Source organism: Pelobates fuscus, chromosome 8 (assembly GCF_036172605.1).
Source record: "Pelobates fuscus isolate aPelFus1 chromosome 8, aPelFus1.pri, whole genome shotgun sequence".
Lineage (NCBI taxonomy): Eukaryota > Metazoa > Chordata > Amphibia > Anura > Pelobatidae > Pelobates > Pelobates fuscus.
The window spans coordinates 110,965,260-110,981,577 of record NC_086324.1 but is presented as its reverse complement, the minus strand read 5'-3'; the positions used below and the strand labels follow the sequence as shown (position 1 = coordinate 110,981,577).

Below are 16,318 nucleotides of genomic sequence, written 5' to 3'. Positions count from 1 at the left end.
TAATTTTTTTTTGTTTCATTAAATTTTTTTATTATTATTATTATTATTATTATTTTTTATTATTATTATTATTTTTATTTTATTTTTATTTTTTTTACTATTATTAATATATATACACATTTTTTCGTCCCCCCTTCCTGCTTGCTAGCTGGCCAGGGAGGGGGGCTCTCCTTCCCTGGTGGTCCAGTGGATGGGCACTGTGTAGGAGGGGGCTGTGGGGGCTGCAGAGAGATGTTACTTACCTTTCCTGCAGCTCCTGTCAGCTCTCTCCTCCTCCGCCGGTCCGTTCAGCACCTCGGTCAGCTCCCAGTGTAAATCTCGCGAGAGCCGCGGCTCTCGCGAGATTTACACTGGGAGCTGACAGAAAAGCTGAACGGACCGGCGGAGGAGGAGAGAGCTGACAGGAGCTGCAGGAAAGGTAAGTAACATCTCTCTGCAGCCCCCACAGCCCCAGTCTGTATTATGGCAATGCAAATTGCCATAATACAGACTATTGACTCGAGTATAAGCCGAGTTGGGGTTTTTCAGCACAAAAAATGTGCTGAAAAACTCTGCTTATACTCGAGTATATACGGTAAGTGTAAACTGTTTTCTATGATGAGCATCTTAAATATGTTTTTCTTTTAGAAGGGGTTTATCCTTCATAATATAATTTGAATATTTTTAACTTGTTTGCCAGGACACCTACTTGTATTTTTTACCGTTTTTATAATGAGTCTTCTTGAATTTATTTTGTAAATATAAATTATTTTACTTTCCTTCCAGAAAGTAACTACTGAAATGGCGGACTTTCTGCACAACCTGAGGAAAAAAGTGAAAGTTGGAGTTGTTGGTGGCTCAGATTTTGACAAAATTAAAGAGCAATTGGGTGAAGATGGTAAGGAAGGGTTTGCTTTCTCATTTTCTTACATTGATTGATTAATTTACTGTAAATTTCAAAAAAGAAAAGGGATATTGTTTTATTTTCTGATTAGTTAAAAATTATCAACAGGATTATGTAGTTAATCAGGGGCAGGTGTTCACTATTAATTTTTCCTATGGAACCCCCTCCCCCCCCACCCCATGCCATGTTTGTGTTTGCAGGGTGTTGCTTTGATGTCTCCACATGCATACTTGATCAGATCTACATACACATTAACAAACCCAACTGACACATATAGACGCACACTGGCACATACAAACACAGATATACACACATCACAGATACACTGGCACAAAGATACACACAGATACACACCTTGATACACTGACACACACACACACACACATTGATTAGATACATTTACAGATACACACACTGGCAGATACACTCACAGATATACACACACTGGGACATACACTGACACACAGATACATACATACACACAGGTCATAATGTTTATATTAGTCACCCACCTGTTAGCTTACCTGTGACTTCCTTTAATGCTACTGGCTTAGGCTGGTAAGCAAGGGAAAGTGCCTCTTTTCCCTCCAGCGCGGCACTTTCTATATCTGAGAGGAAGTGAAGGCTGCAATGACTTGCTTGGCCCCTATTTAACGATACTCATCAGTGACCCTAAGTGCTTGGGCCACCCGATGGGCAAATTTGTTGCGCAATACCAATTGGGAAACGCTGACTTAGTGGAACACTAGGCACTAAAATCATTTCAACAGATTTAAATAATTCTGGGGCATGGAGTCCGCAGATGCCATGTCCTGCAGAACTACTTAACTGTTTATTCATCGTTTAGTAGAGATTCTCTGTCCTCAGCAGCGTGAAGCCAAGCCGCCAGTGATAAGGCAAAGGCAAAGTTATGCTCCAATTTCATGTCATATCAGGAGTAGTGGTCAGTGATTGGCTTAGAGCAGGGGTCCTCAAACTCCGGCCCCCCAGATGTTGCTGAACTACAACTCCCATGATTCTCTGGCTATCTATGTAATTCATAGAATCATGGAAGTTGTAGTTCAGCAACATCTGGGGGTCTGGAGTTTGAGGATCCCTGGCTTAGAGTGTCAGCTTAGTGTTCTTTGACAATAGCAGCCCAAATCCCTGTTATCAACTATTACGGAGCAAGGTGGAACCGTATCGCCATTAAAGACTGGGCTTCGTGCTGCCAGGGACCGGGAATCTTTATTTAAGTAAAACTATAGGTTTAGGAACACAGACATGGATTAAAAACACTATCTAGTCCCTTTTGCTACCTAAATGTAGTAAAATCTTACCTTTATTTCAGTCTGCTGGTGCTGACTTTGCCCCTGATCTGCCTCCTTTGCTGACATCATAAGAAAGCATTGGATTGGCTGAGATTGTCAATTCTGATGATCTCAGCCAAGGAGGTGGAGCCAAACACCACCCTGTCCAATCAGCATCTCCTTATTGATTCAATCTCTGAGGAAAGTTCAGTGTCTCTATGCAGAGGGTGGAGACACTGAATGTCAGTGCTGCACATTGTGTACTGCCCCAGGAAGCACTTCTAGTAGTTATCTGGGGAGTGGTCACTGGAGGTATCCCTAGGCTGCCTTTTCTCTGAATGAGTAAGACCTGGCATCTGGTGACTCCAAGCACCATAACCATTTCAATCTGTTGAAAGGGTTATGGAGCTCTTTTAAATATAATGGACTTTTATCTGGCATTACAGAAGGTATAAGCTTTTCACAGTGTAAGAGCAATGGTTACAAAGAGTTATGCATATAGTTGAGAATTTTGCATGCTGATTCATTCATAGTTTTGGAAAATTGGCATCCCATATGACACCATGTTAAGTTCATCTTCAGGAACAAACACAACTTTTATGCAGTTTATAGCTTGTGGTCTTAATAAGGAGCTGTATTGTTTTTCTGTTGTAGAGCAGCAGTTCATAGGGCTTTCACCGTGCCTATAGACTGGTAATCTATGTTGTATAATTCTTCTCTCACCACCAATACTTCCAATTGGTATCCTTTTAAGAGAAATACACTCTGCGTTGTGTTTTAATAGTGAATGTAATATCCTTGTGTCACCTCTTCCAAGAACTAACATATATCTTTATCCCCTTGTCCAGATAAATATGACTAGCACTACTAAGGTATTCTACCCGATATTACAAATAAACAGCCAACACCATAGTTCTTACCAGAGAGAAATCTTTACTTAGAATCTGGCCAGTTCTTACCAGAGAGAAATCTTTACTTAGAATCTGGCCAATTGTGTGCAGCATATGTGTGCAGCATATGTGTCTTACCAAAGACACAAGGATGTAGCGGAGCCTTTCAGGTGCTGTATCTTTCCAACTATCTAATTAGAAACTCCCTTGGAAGATAATTGAAGATTATGCTAGCTTTAGTGTACAGATAATTTTAATAATGACAGGAGGCGAGTATTTTACATATTGCATAATCTTTCTTTACTAACTCCATAGCAGCAAAGAAAAGAGTGACATAACTTTTACAGAAGAAGAATGTTGACAGAAGAAGAATGTTGCAGAGTTATAGTATTAGTTACAATACATTCATAACACTCACACATTCCATCTATCTAATAATATCTACTGTATTGTGTATGTGCTGTGAGATGTGTGCAGCATATGTGTCTTACCAAACCTAATCTAATGTGATGTCAGTATCTTCTATTTTTAAAGGAATTTGTTCCCATGTTGTAAATAGCAAATTCCTTAGCTCAATTGATATGTAAATGTGATTTCCTTTCCCAAGGCCCAAAGTGCTGTCTATCCTGTTATTTTATTTACGTGTGAACGCTCCCAGCCATCCCCTTGCCTCTTACCTAAGGTGTGTTTTCCTAGATAAAGACTCCTTTGAAGACTAGTTGATATGTAAATGTGATAAACTTTCCCAAGGATGTAGCGGAGCCTTTCAGGTGCTGTATCTTTCCAACTATCTAATTAGAAACTCCCTTGGAAGATAATTGAAGATTATGCTAGCTTTAGTGTACAGATAATTTTAATAATGACAGGAGGCGAGTATTTTACATATTGCATAATCTTTCTTTACTAACTCCATAGCAGCAAAGAAAAGAGTGACATAACTTTTACAGAAGAAGAATGTTGACAGAAGAAGAATGTTGCAGAGTTATAGTATTAGTTACAATACATTCATAACACTCACACATTCCATCTATCTAATAATATCTACTGTATTGTGTATGTGCTGTGAGATGTGTGCAGCATATGTGTCTTACCAAACCTAATCTAATGTGATGTCAGTATCTTCTATTTTTAAAGGAATTTGTTCCCATGTTGTAAATAGCAAATTCCTTAGCTCAATTGATATGTAAATGTGATTTCCTTTCCCAAGGCCCAAAGTGCTGTCTATCCTGTTATTTTATTTACGTGTGAACGCTCCCAGCCATCCCCTTGCCTCTTACCTAAGGTGTGTTTTCCTAGATAAAGACTCCTTTGAAGACTAGTTGATATGTAAATGTGATAAACTTTCCCAAGGATGTAGCGGAGCCTTTCAGGTGCTGTATCTTTCCAACTATCTAATTAGAAACTCCCTTGGAAGATAATTGAAGATTATGCTAGCTTTAGTGTACAGATAATTTTAATAATGACAGGAGGCGAGTATTTTACATATTGCATAATCTTTCTTTACTAACTCCATAGCAGCAAAGAAAAGAGTGACATAACTTTTAACCAATCACAATATAGAATAGGGTATAAGAGGTGTGACCTATGACATCATTTCCTCTTTAAAATTGCGACATCACAAGGTAATAATGTATAAATAACAGAACATTAGAAAAGTCCATAAAATAAGAAACTGGAAACTCAATCAGAATAAATTGAACCGGAACAGGTAGAATGCAGATGAAGGCATCCCATTTTCAAACGATGGTCTCCCTAGACCTGATGATAAATCTCCTGATGCGATGATGACGACATCTTGTATGGAGACTTTAATGATTCCGTGTAACTTCTGTTTAAGCTGAAACGAGAGTATAAGGTGCGTTAGAGTCCAGAAATGATTGTCTAAAAACAATGAGTGTCTGTCCCTTAATTCAACTCAATATTGATTAATAAAATGTGAATAAATTAAATGTCCTCCCCTAATGGTGTTAAATAAGTATCCCACCCCAACAGTATGTGTGTATGTATGTGTGTGTGTGTGTGTGTGTGTGTGTATATATATATATATATATATATATATATATATATATATATATAGAACCATAAGTGAATGAAAATAAGGCATTGAAACAAGTGTTACCGAGTCAGGCATTATACCCCCATATTAGAGAGTCAAGTGTCATAAGTAGAGGTGAAGATGAAAGGGAGGGAAGAACGAAAGAGAACAGGGAGGGAAAATACTCGCCTCCTGTCATTATTAAAATTAAGATTATCTGTACACTAAAGCTAGCATAATCTTCAATTTTATCACAAGACAGGAGGCTTCGTATTTTGCAATTTCAACGCTGTGAAAGAAAAGAAAAAGCTGGGTTATCCAGAGGACGAAAGTAGAATGTCCTAAAGGTAGATTCTCTGGTCCAGTCCGCTGCTCGTAAGATGTCCGAAAGGGACGCGCCTGCCGCATAAGCGGAAGAGGCCGCTGCCCCACGCACTGAGTGTGCTCCGAAAGCTTGGTCAATACCGGCAAGGGATAATAGCCATCTAACCCATCTTGCCAGTGTAGTGACCGAAACCGGACCATAAGGGCGGACGTAAGAGATGAGAAGCTGATGAGTGGAAGGCTGCCGCAACGTCGCAGTGGCTTCCATGTATTGACGGAGGGTTGAGACCACGCAGAGTTGAGGGTCAGAAGGGAAGAAAGGGTAGAAAACCGAGTGAGAGTTGGAATTAGTGCGACGTGAGATCCGAAAGGTGACACCCGCCGGACAGAAGGTAAACGCGTTGGCGTCAAATGCGCGTACGTCCGATACCCGTCGGAAAGAAACCAGACAGAGCAGGAGGGTGAATTTTGCGGTAAGCTGGCGGAGTGACAGTTCTTCGTTGGGAGGCCAATTTCGTAAGAATTGGAGGACCACACCAACGTCCCAAAGTCTAGAGTATTTGGGTTCCGGGGGGCGCCGTAGGCGCATGCCGCGGAGCAGTCTGCAGATGAGCGGGTCCTTACCAACAGGAGTCCCCTGAGTCGGAGTATGAGCCGCTGAGATGGCCGACCGTACCACATTGATGGAACGGTATGATTTTCCGGCAGTGAAGAGTGAGGTCAGGAAATTCATGATGGAGTGAGTAGGTGCAGTAAAGGGATTGAGGTCCTGTCCCACACACCAACTTGTCCAGGAATGCCATGCTGATAAGTAGCACCTCCTTGTTCCTGGTGCCCATGAATCCCATAGCAGGTCCTTAGTTTCCTGCGATAATTCCTCAGTTCTCCAGGAGCCCCGGAAAGAGTCCAGGCCACAAGGGGCAAGCGTTCCTGCAGGACTAGTGGGTGAGGTAGGCCCAATGGGCTCCTGAGGATGGTTGGGGCATCTGGAAGGAGGAGGGGATCTTCGAATGAAAGTTCCAGAATGTCCGGGTACCATGGCTGACTCTGCCAGAGCGGCGTGATGAGAATTATTCTCACTCCCTGTAGACGGATCCGGTGAAGGACCCTCGTTATCATTGCGAAAGGAGGGAATGCGTAGGCACCGTCCCTTGGCCACTGTTGGAGAAACGCGTCCGTTGCGAGGCTCTCTGGGTCTGGGAGCCAGCTGAAGAAAACCTCTGTCTGTCGATTGTTGCGGGACGCAAATAGGTCTATGGAGAGAGGGCCCCTCTGTGCATCCAGTAGCGCGAAAATATGAGGGTCTAGCTGCCAATCGCTGGCGTCCCGCCAGTGGCGTGAGTACCAATCCGCCATCGTATTGGAGTCTCCTGGTAAGTGCTCTGCCAGCAAGGTGATGTTGCGTGGAAGGCAGTAATCGAAGATCTCTTTTGTGAGATCTGCCAGTGCTCGAGAACGAGTGCCTCCAAGGCGGTTGATGTATCTGACCGCTGAGACGTTGTCCATGCGGAGTAGGATGCAGCAGTTGGATCGATCCTTTGCCAGGCTGCGAATGGCGAAGGACCCGGCCAAGAGTTCCAGGCAATTTATGTGCATCGAGAGCTCTTCTGGAGTCCAGACTCCTCCTGTGGAGGTGGTTCCGTCTGTTGCTCCCCAGCCTGAACGACTGGCATCCGATTCCAGCACGAAGTCTGGCTGGTTCCCGAATATGGCCCTGCCATTCCAAGCCTGCATGCAGTTCAGCCACCAGTGTAGTTCTTCCCGAACCTCGGCCGACATTGGAACCGGTTGGTCGTATGTTGGTTGCCTGCGAAGGAAGGCGCTGCATGGCCCTGTAGTGCAGGGGTCCGGGAAAAATGGCCTGGATGGATGCGGAGAGAAGGCCCACAATCCGTGCCAGTAATCGTAGAGGTATTGTAGTCCGACGAAGAACTTTTCGGATCTCCCTGCGGATTGCTGTAATTTTGGTAGTCGGGAGATGGAGAGTGCATGATGTGGAGTCTATTACGAATCCGAGGAATTGGACTGATTGAGCCGGGGTCAATGCGGACTTGGGACGGTTGACGACAAAGCCCAGAGAGTCCAAAAGGTGTAGTGTGTTTTCCGTGTGTCTCCGAAGAGTCTCTGCATCCTCGTCGAAGATCAGGATGTCGTCGAGATAGATGATGCATCTTATGCCTTGGGATCTGAGCTTCGCCACTACTGGCTTCATAATCTTGGTAAAGCACCACGGGCCGAACTGAGGCCAAACGGGAGACAGGTGAACTGCCAGGGACTCCCGTGCCAGAAGAAGCGGAGGTAGGGATGGAATGGTAAGGTCTTTGAGGTCCAGACGAGTGAACCAGTCGTCGCGTCGAAGCAAGTCCCAGGGAAGATGTATATGTTCTCGGAGTTCCGCGTCTATGAGGCGGGCATCTGCCCGTGTAGTCTGAATCGGACGTGGAGGGGCCAGCTGGAGCGGGGTCGAGTCGAACTCTATTCGATAGTCCTTCACCGCCTGGAGTATCCACGCGTCTGAAGATAGTTCTTTCCAGTTCTGGGAAAAAAAAGAGAAACACGACCTGCGATATGACAGGAGGTTAGAGACAGAGTAAGATTCCGACTTACCGTTGGAGAATCTTGCCCGTGAGCGTCCTCGGCTGCCTCGGCCACGATCAGATCCCCTGAATTGGTGGAATCTATGTCTGGTAGATGAATCCGGGTAGTACATTTGCTGAGTCCTTGTTGTACGGGGGCCAGATGGCCAAAAACGGCTGGCGGCACGGCCCCTCTGCCGTCCAGCCCTTCCAAAAACACCACGGGTATGAGAGCCGCGGAAGACTTTCTGCATCGAAGATTGTGCCTTGTTAAGGGACGTGAATATGTTGACCCTTTTATTTAATTCCTTAAGGAAGGCCTCTCCAAATAATTTACCCTGTGCTAAGGGTCCTAATTCCTTGTCCCCCAGTTCGACCAGTTTTTCGTCGATACGGTAAAGTGCTGCTCGGCGCCTCTCCGAAGAGAGCGCTACGTTGGTGTTCCCTAGGAAACAGAAACACCTTTGTGCCCATTCCCGGGTATCTCGTGCCCATTCACGCACCGTATCTGGGGTAAAAGTATCAGCACTCTTGTAGGCTTCATCCGCCATATTCATTATTCTGGCTAGTGGCCCAATGGCATCTAGCAATTTGTCTTGCGCTCCTTTAAACCGCGCTCTATGCCCTTGCGCGGATCCCGACCCCCTCGGGACATGAATGTAGTCATGAGCGGGTCAAATACGGGGGTGTGCGTTATTTTGTCTGGGAGACTAGGCCGAGGGCATTCGGATCTCATCCGGTTTCTAACTTCCTTGTCCAACGATTTTCTGAGCCAGAAGTGCATAAACCTTGCCAAATGCTCAGGTGGTGACCATTCTTCCGAACGGGGGTGCCGGATGTTTCGTGGGTCAAACATTTGGAGTCCTGAATTATCGAGGAAAATCTCCATGCCCTCCTGTGGGTTATCCATGGGTGTTGCCATGGAGTCCTGGGGCTCACCCAGACCTTGTTCCCTTATACAGTAAGGGTCAGAGTTGGCCGTGGAATCCCTGTCTGAGTCCCCTTGGTCGGAGGCTGCCGCCTGCCATTCATCCAGCACAGCTAGTGCCTGAGTGGGTTCTACATCTTCCTCACCTGAGGAAAGTTGTGTGAGCTCGTGGGTTGCACGAACCGTGGCTTTCCTGCGATCAGCAGGGGCTTTCCCTTTAGCCTTGCGTGGGGTTACATTGCCCTTCCAATGGCGCTTTCGCCGTTGTGAACGCTCCCTGGAGGAGTCGGAGTCCTCGGAGTCCGCTTTACAATTAACCCGTTTATAGATGGGCTTGGGGACTTCAGAGTCTGTCTGGAGCGACTTGGAAGCAGCTTGTTCCATAGCTGCAGCCACGGCTGCTGTTATCATGGCCTGGAGGTCTGAGGTTTGTGATTCCTCCATTATAAGGAATGAGAATTCTGGGCTCACCCGATAAACTGCGTGAGGGCGCTTAGGCACAATAAGTGGAGAGGCCTGGGGACCGGGGTGGTATAGTATCAGGACTAAATAACCTGAGTTTATCGACCTGTAGGTCGTAAAGAAGAGAGGGCTGTTTACTGGGGCTCACCCAGGTAATAGGAATCCTGCCTAAACAGGTCTGTTTAGCAGCATAAAATGGGGGCTCACCCCGGCCAGAATAAGGTGTAGACCAACTGGCTAAACCAACCCCTAAAGTAAGGCACTAACCTGGTCCCACTGAATGAAAAAGATCCAAGATATTCAATTGCTTGCAGGATTGCTGGAGCAGAAAAATCAGGCACAGTCTATCCCTTTAAGATGGCCGCCGGACTTACAGCCTTAGTGTGGGGAGGATAGTACCTCCCCTAGTTTGGGTGGCAAAACTGAAAGTTTACCGTTCGTATAGTTAAACTGCCGAACGTGCGAACTGTAAAAAGGATGTGAATGCCTTAAAAATGCGAACGCGTCAAACTACCGAACGAAGCGTTCGGTAGAAAGAAACGAAAGTCAATGAGCGATCGCATAGAAGAACCGCGGCATTCGCATAAAATAGGCGAATGCGCAAAACTACCGAACAACGCGTTCGGTAGAAAACTACCGAAAACTTTTTTCTACCGCACAGAAAAGCCGTTGGCAGAAATAGAGACATGTAGGGAAAATATAGACGGCGGTGAAGCCGTGAAAGACACCTAGGGAGCCAGTCAGGGTCCCATGGTATACAGATAGGGTATGAGAAGTAACAGTGTAAATATTAAAAGGTACAGAAATAGAACAAATGCATGAATAAAATATGTCAAGTATAGAGAACACAAAATATAGTACTTAGCTTGTGATGGAGCAGCAAAGAAAGAGGAAATGATGTCATAGGTCACACCTCTTATACCCTATTCTATATTGTGATTGGTTAAAAGTTATGTCACTCTTTTCTTTGCTGCTATGGAGTTAGTAAAAGATTATGCAATATGTAAAATACGAAGCCTCCTGTCATGTGATAAAATTCCTGACCTCCCATACACACAGACTTAAGCACAAATTAAACAGATATCTATCTATCTATCTGTATATCTATCTATCTATCTATCTATCTGTATATCTGTCTATCTATCGGTCTATCTATCTATCTATCTATCTATCTATCTATCTGTATATCTATCTATCTATCTATCTGTATATATATTTCATAATATTTTCCCCAACAATCTATACCATACTCAACCCTGTACCTTTAAAAGCTGTAATTGTGCCAATATCATAAGATTTTGCCTGTCCCATATGTGAGCCTTATAAGTAATCCTTTAAGCTCCTCTTTGCAAAAAGGTGGAATATTCACAGACTGCTATCCAGGAGGGGATTCAGTCAGGCATCTGTGCATACACATTATTATTATTTTTATTATTTATATAGCGCCAACAAATTCCGCAGTGCTTTACAATGGGTGGACGAACAAACATGTAGTTGTACCTAGACAAGTTGGACACACAGGAACAGAAGGGTTGAGGGTCCTGCTTAATTAGCTTAAATGCAAGAGGGAGTGGGGTAAAGTGACACAAAAGGTAAGGATAATATTAGACTGACAGTTGCAAGAGAGGAATAAGTTGGGAGCTATTAAGAGTTTAATTGATACGCTTTTATGAAGAAGTGGGTTTTTAATGATTTTTTGAAGGAGTGGAGACTGAGTGAGCATCTAACGGAGGAGGGAAGTGAGTTCCTCATGAAGCCCTCGAAGTCTTGAAGGCGAGCATCAGAGGTGGGAGTGCGGACATAAGATAGACGCAAGTCTTCAGCAGAGCGCAAGGGCCTAGACTGGACATACTTGTGTATTAGGGAGAATAGATAGGTGGGAGCAGCATTATGTAGAGATTTGAATGCAAGAACCAGAATTTTAAATTGAGCTCTATATTTTATAGGAAGCCAATGTAGGGACTGGCAGAAGGGTGAGGCGTGGGAGGTGCGGGCGGACAGGAAGATGAGCCTCGCCGCTGCATTCATTGCGGACTGTAATGGCAAAAGTTGGGAGCACGTAAGACCACTGTGAAGCGGATTACAGTAGTCAAGGCGAGAAAGGACAGTGGAATGGACCAGCACCTTGGTCACCTCTGCAAGCGGCAGGATTTGACAATAGACTGAATATGAGGCGTGAAGGAGAGGTCGGAGTAAAAGAGAATACCTAGGCAGCGAGCCTGCGTGGTGGAGCTGATGGTGGCACCGTTGACTTGGAGACAGACAGACACAGGAGTAGCAACACTTGAGGGAGGAAAGACCAGAATTTCAGTTTTGGTCAAGTTGAGTTTAAGGAAGTGGGCAGCCATCCAGTTAGAAATACCAGAGAGGCAGTCAGAGACACTAGTCAAAAAGGACAGGGAGAGATCAGGAAAGGACAGATAGATTTGCGTGTCATCCGCATATAAATGATATTGGAAGCCAAAGGAGCTAATGAGTTTACCAAGGGAGGCAGTATAAATAGAGAACAGTAGGGGACCAAGGACTGAACCTTGGGGGACACCAACAAAGGAGAAGTAGAGCGCTGAGAGAGGTAGGAGGAGCACCAGGAGAGAGCAATATCTTGTAGACCGATATTGCAGAGGATGAGAAGAAGCTGTTAATGATCAACATTGTCAAAAGCCGCAGAAAGGTCAAGGAGAATTGGGATAGAGTAGTGACCACAAGATTTTGCAGCGAGTAGATCATTGGATACTTTGAACACAAGATGTATACACCTTAGGCACATAAACAAACAATATAAATACCTATCCATATGTAGCGAATAAACAGAGTAGATCTAAAAGAATAAGAAAGAATAACACACAGTGCTTTCTGTATACCGTATATACTCGAGTATAAGCCGAGTTTTTCAGCACATTTTTTGTGCTGAAAAACACCAACTCGGCTTATACTCGAGTCAATAGTCTGTATTATGGCAACTTGCATTGCCATAATACAGACTGGTGGCTGTGGGGGCTGGCAGAGCTGTTACTTACCTGTCCTGCAGCTCCTGTCAGCTCCCTCCTTCTCCGCGCCATCCGTTCAGCACCTTGGTCAGTTCCCAGTGTAAATCTCGCGAGAGCCGCGGCTCTCGCAAGACTTGCAGTGGGAGCTGACAGAAGAGCTGACAGGACGGCGCGGAGGAGGAGGGAGCTGACAGGAGCTGCAGGACAGGTAAGAGCTCTGCCAGCCCCTACAGCCCCCCACTGAACTGCCAATGCCACTGGACCACCAGGGAGTAAGAGCCCCCCTCCCTGGCCAGCTAGCAAGCAGGCAGGGGGACGACGAAAAAAAAACAATAATATTAAAAAATAAAGTAATAATTAATAAAATAATTAATAATAACAATCAAAATGCCCACCCCCACCAACACATACACACACACACACACACACACACACACACACACACACACTCACTTCATTCATATACACACACTGCACTCATACACACACTGCACTCATATACACACACTGCACTCATATACACACACTGCACTCATAGACACACACTGCACTCATAGACACACACTGCACTCATAGACACACACTGCACTCATAGACACACACTGCACTCATAGACACACACTGCACTCATACACACACTGCACTCATACACACACACACTGCATTCATACTCATACACACACTGCACTCATACGCACACACTGCATTCATTATATACACACACTGTAAATAAATATTCGTTTAATATACACACACACACACACACACTGCACTCATACACACACTACACGCACACTGCACTCATACACGCACACTGCACTCATACACGCACACTGCACTCATACACACACTGCACTCATACGCACACACTGCATTCATTATATACACACACTGTAAATAAATATTCGTTTAATATATATACACACACACACACTGCACTCATACACACACTGCACTCGCACTGCACTCATACACACACTGCACTCGCACTGCACTCATACACACTCGCACTGCACTCATACACACACACACTGCACTCATACACACGCACACTGCACTCATACACACTGCACTCATACGCACACACTGCATTCATTATATACACACACTGTAAATAAATATTCGTTTAATATATATACACACACACACACTGCACTCATACACACACTGCACTCATACACACACACACTGCACTCATACACACACACACTGCACTCATACACGCACACTGCACTCATACGCACACACTGCATTCATTATATACACACACTGTAAATAAATATTCAATTAATATAATTTTTTTAGGATCTAATTTTATTTAGAAATTTACCAGTAGCTGCTGCATTTCCCACTCTAGTCTTATACTCGAGTCAATATGTTTTCCCAGTTTTTTGGGGTAAAATTAGGCGCCTCGGCTTATATTCGGGTCGGTTTATACTCGAGTATATACAGGTATATAAATACAAGAGCAAAGTATAAGTGGAATATAACTCACAAAGTATAGAGCAGAGTCCGGCTCTATATACTGCACTCCAGGGTGCCTATACAGGCTTAAAGATGTGTATATTTCTTCCTTCTGGGGTCAAATTACTGAAGATGGAGGCTCCAGGTATATTTATAAAATGTTATTATTAAAAAGTTCAACTTTATGTTAAAAACATAATAGGGACAATAAGCACTTCACAAATGTAGGTCACCGCAGAGATAAATATAGTAACAGTCATAGGTAGCAATCAGCAGAAATGTTTTGACACCTCCTGGAGTCTTCCTCAATGCTGATCAGTGCCATCAACTCCCCCTCCTCACCATCAACTCCTCCCCCCCTCACCATCAACTCCCCCCCCCTCACATCAACTCCCCCCCCTCACATCAACTCCCCCCCTCCTCACCATCAACTCCCCCCCCTCCTCACCATCAACTCCCCCCCCTCCTCACCATCAACTCCCCCCCTCCTCACCATCAACTCCCCCCCTCCTCACCATCAACTCCCCCCCTCCTCACCATCAACTTCCCCCCTCCTCACCATCAACTCCCCCCCTCCTCACCATCAACTCCCCCCCTCCTCACCATCAACTCCCCCCCTCCTCACCATCAACTCCCCCCCTCCTCACCATCAACTCCCCCCCTCCTCACCATCAACTCCCCCCCTCCTCACCATCAACTCCCCCCTCCTCACCATCAACTCCCCCCCCTCCTCACCATCAACTCCCCCCCTCCTCACCATCAACTCCCCCCTCCCTCCCTCCCTCCCTCCTCACCATAAACTCCCCCCTCCCTCCCTCCCTCCTCACCATCAACTCCCCCCTCCCTCCCTCCTCACCATCAATTCCCCCCTCCCTCCCTCCCTCCTCACCATCAATTCCCCCCTCCCTCCCTCCCTCCTCACCATCAACTCCCCCCTCCCTCCCTCTCTCCTCACCATTAACTCCCCCCTCCCTCCCTCCCTCCTCACCATCAACTCCCCCCTCCCTCCCTCCTCACCATCAACTCCCCCCTCCCTCCTCACCATCAACTCCCCCCTCCCTCCTCACCATCAACTCCCCCCTCCCTCCTCACCATCAACTCCCCCCTCCCTCCTCACCATCAACTCCCCCCTCCCTCCTCACCATCAACTCCCCCCTCCCTCCCTCCTCACCATCAACTCCCCCCTCCCTCCCTCCTCACCATCAACTCCCCCCTCCCTCCCTCCTCACCATCAACTCCCCCCTCCCTCCCTCCTCACCATCAACTCCCCCCTCCCTCCCTCCTCACCATCAACTCCCCCCTCCCTCCCTCCTCACCATCAACTCCCCTCTCCCTCCCTCCTCACCATCAACTCCCCTCTCCCTCCCTCCTCACCATCAACTCCCCTCTCCCTCCCTCCTCACCATCAACTCCCCTCTCCCTCCCTCCTCACCATCAACTCCCCTCTCCCTCCCTCCTCACCATCAACTCCCCTCTCCCTCCCTCCTCACCATCAACTCCCCTCTCCCTCCCTCCTCACCATCAACTCCCCTCTCCCTCCCTCCTCACCATCAACTCCCCTCTCCCTCCCTCCTCACCATCAACTCCCCTCTCCCTCCCTCCTCACCATCTACTCCCCTCTCCCTCCCTCCTCACCATCAACTCCCCTCTCCCTCCCTCCTCACCATCAACTCCCCTCTGCCTCCCTCCTCACCATCAACTCCCCTCTGCCTCCCTCCTCACCATCAACTCCCCTCTGCCTCCCTCCTCACCATCAACTCCCCTCTCCCTCCCTGCTCACCATCAACTCCCTCTCCCTCCCTGCTCACCATCAACTCCCTCTCCCTCCCTGCTCACCATCAACTCCCTCTCCCTCCCTGCTCACCATCAACTCCCCCCTCCCTCCCTCCTCACCATCAACTCCCCCCTCCCTCCCTCCTCACCATCAACTCCCCCTTCCCTCCCTCCTCACCATCAACTCCCCCTTCCCTCCCTCCTCACCATCAACTCCCCCCTCCCTCCCTCCTCACCATCAACTCCCCCCTCCCTCCCTCCTCACCATCAACTCCCCCCTCCCTCCCTCCTCACCATCAACTCCCCCCTCCCTCCCTCCTCACCATCAACTCCCCCCTCCCTCCCTCCTCACCATCAACTCCCCTCTCCCTCCCTCCTCACCATCAACTCCCCTCTCCCTCCCTCCTCACCATCAACTCCCCTCTCCCTCCCTCCCTCCTCACCATCAACTCCCCTCTCCCTCCCTCTCTCCTCACCATCAACTCCCCCCTCCCTCCCTCTCTCCTCACCATCAACTCCCTCCCTCCCTCCCTCTCTCCTCACCATCAACTCCCCCCTCCCTCCCTCCCTCCCTCCTCACCATCAACTCCCCCCTCCCTCCCTCCCTCCCTCCTCACCATCAACTCCCCCCTCCCTCCTCTCCCTCCTCACCATCAACTCCCCCCTCCCTCCCTCCTCACCATCAACTCCCTCCTCACCATCAACTC

At 46.9% G+C, this 16,318-nt stretch overlaps 1 protein-coding gene across 1 annotated transcript in view; it reads left to right on the top strand.

Moving 5' to 3' along the window:
- Nucleotides 1–16,318, top strand: part of PMM2 (phosphomannomutase 2) — a 366,613-nt gene that overhangs the window by 38,413 nt on the left and 311,882 nt on the right. The window contains exon 2 of the mRNA XM_063428823.1: nt 766–877. Coding sequence (XP_063284893.1) covers nt 766–877 — 112 coding nt within the window. The remainder of the gene's footprint in view (nt 1–765; nt 878–16,318) is intronic.